The sequence below is a fragment of the Cariama cristata genome, unplaced genomic scaffold, assembly GCF_000690535.1.
Source record: "Cariama cristata isolate BGI_N322 unplaced genomic scaffold, ASM69053v1 scaffold36244, whole genome shotgun sequence".
Classification (NCBI taxonomy): Eukaryota; Metazoa; Chordata; class Aves; order Cariamiformes; family Cariamidae; genus Cariama; species Cariama cristata.
Window position 1 is genome coordinate 6,207 of NW_009612951.1, and position 1,960 is coordinate 8,166.

General features: G+C 59.8%; 1 protein-coding gene across 1 annotated transcript; it reads right to left on the reverse strand.

Moving 5' to 3' along the window:
- Positions 1 to 231: 231 nt before the first annotated feature.
- LOC104154662 (ectoderm-neural cortex protein 1-like) lies at positions 232 to 1,950 on the reverse strand. The gene has a single exon (XM_009698830.1). The coding sequence runs from the start codon at positions 1,948 to 1,950 to the stop codon at positions 232 to 234; it is 1,719 nt and encodes a 572-aa protein (XP_009697132.1).
- Between the last annotated feature and the right edge of the window lie 10 nt (positions 1,951 to 1,960).

Below are 1,960 nucleotides of genomic sequence, written 5' to 3' on the forward strand. Positions count from 1 at the left end.
CCTAAAGAGAGATGTTCTCTCTCCTGCAGGGTTTTAGATCCCAAACTACCAGCCTGGAAGCACGTTTCTGGAGCTGACGCTCACACAAGGCTGCTTTCTAGGACAACTCCAGTCCGGATCCACGTGCATCTGCCCCTCAGGGTTTAACCCTTGTGCAGCACAAAGTTACACCGAGGAGCTCTGGGTTGATCCACAACTATTTACCTTCTAGGTTCTTCGCCACACCGTGACTCAGGCAGACAGGTACTTCCAGGTGCTGACGAAGGCGGTGGGGATGAGGGAATAAGGCACTGTCGTGACGCTGCTCCAGGTGTCGGATGATGGGTCGTAACAGTCCAGCGTTTTGCAGCGCTGAGCCCCGCAGTAGCCCCCCACCACGTACAGTCTGTTACCCGATGTAACAGCACGGCAGCTGATGCGCTTAGCGGTGACGTCCCCAAATTTGGACCACTGGTAGGTGTCACTGTGGAAGCGGTAAGCGGAGCTGGCGGAGAACTCCGTGTCCCCACCGATGACAATGATGTGGCTGCCTACCACGGCGGCGGCCGTGTAGCGCCAGGGCTGGGGGCAGCTGGCGGGCACTGTCCAGCGATTCTGGCAAGGGTCGAAGCACTGCACCTTGGGCAGCTTCTCCTGGTTGGCGCTGGTGCCACCGAAAACAAACAGCTTCATCTTGGCTCCCACCACGGCGGCGTTGCTTACGCCTTCTCGGAGAGGAGCCACCAAGGACCACTTGTCCAGCTGCGGGTCGTAGTGTTCGACTTGCTTGAGAGAGACGGAGGGAGAGGCCGGGAAGGCACCGCTGACGGCTGTGTGACCCCCCACCACGTACAGACAGTGGTCCAGCTCAGCGGAGCCGTGGCCAAACCGTGCCACCAGCATGGGAGCAGCTTTCGCCCACTCGTCGTGAAGGGTGTCGTAAACCCAGACGTCTTTGGAAGCGCCGTTCTCGGAGCCTTTGCCACCGGTGATGTACACTTTGCACCCAATAGCGCAGGCACTGCACTCTTTACGAGGGCTTGGGATGTCGGCACGAGGAATGATCTCGCTGGTTTTATGATCCAGCATATAAATCTTGTCGCACATGAAGGTCTGGCCACCGAGCAGCAGCAGGGCCTGGCTGACCTTGCGGGGTCGGGCACAGCACCCTGTCACAAGGCCGTCGTTTTGCAGGATCTTCATTTTGCATCGTACGGCGTCGGCCACGATCTCCTCCCCCAGCTTGTGGCTGGTCACCAGCTTCTCGCAGGCCACTTGCTTCCGCAGGTAGGACTCGGGCAGAAGAGCCAGGCGGACGGAGCGCAGCAGCTCTGGCAGAACTTCATGGCGGCGGGGCAAATCGTACCGGATCCAACCTATAACGGCTTCGTAAACCAGCGTCTCATCCTCTACCTCCAGCTCTTCGCTCTCCACCAGCTCCAGCAGCTTGTCTTTGGGCAGTCGGAGGAAATCTTCGGTCTTGCAGAGCGAGGTGAAGTTGGCCAACGCCATCCTCCAGGACAGCTCCAGCAGCCGCTCGCAGCAGTGGGCATCAGACAGCAGCAGCATGTTCAAGCAATTCCCGGGGTAAAGATTCTTCTCCAAAAAGTCGGCCGAAGCATCCCGAATGTCCTGAAACTGCAACATGTCCCCAGCTTCCAGCAAGGACTCCGCGTTCTCCTCGTTAATCAGCACCCGGGCCGAGTAAGCGTAGTCCAGCAGCAGCTCCAGCACCTCGGGGTGGAGGGAGTCGTGGAAGTTGACTTCGGCGTCTCGGCTCTCTTTCAGGCCCCCGCTGAACATAGCGTCGAAGTAGCGGCTGCAGGCGGCCAGGACGGCCCGGTGGCAGTGGAAGGCCCGGTTCCCCGCCCGCAGCACGACGTCGGTGAAGAGATGCCGCTTGCGGAGCAGGTTGAGGTGGGTGAGGAGGCTGTCGGCGTGGCCCGGTTTGTGGAAGAGGTGGATGTTCATGGAGCCGGAG

What these genes read in the sequence shown, in the direction of transcription:
- LOC104154662 (XM_009698830.1), bottom strand. Translation starts at nt 1,950, where the DNA reads ATGAACATCCACCTCTTCCACAAACCGGGCCACGCCGACAGCCTCCTC.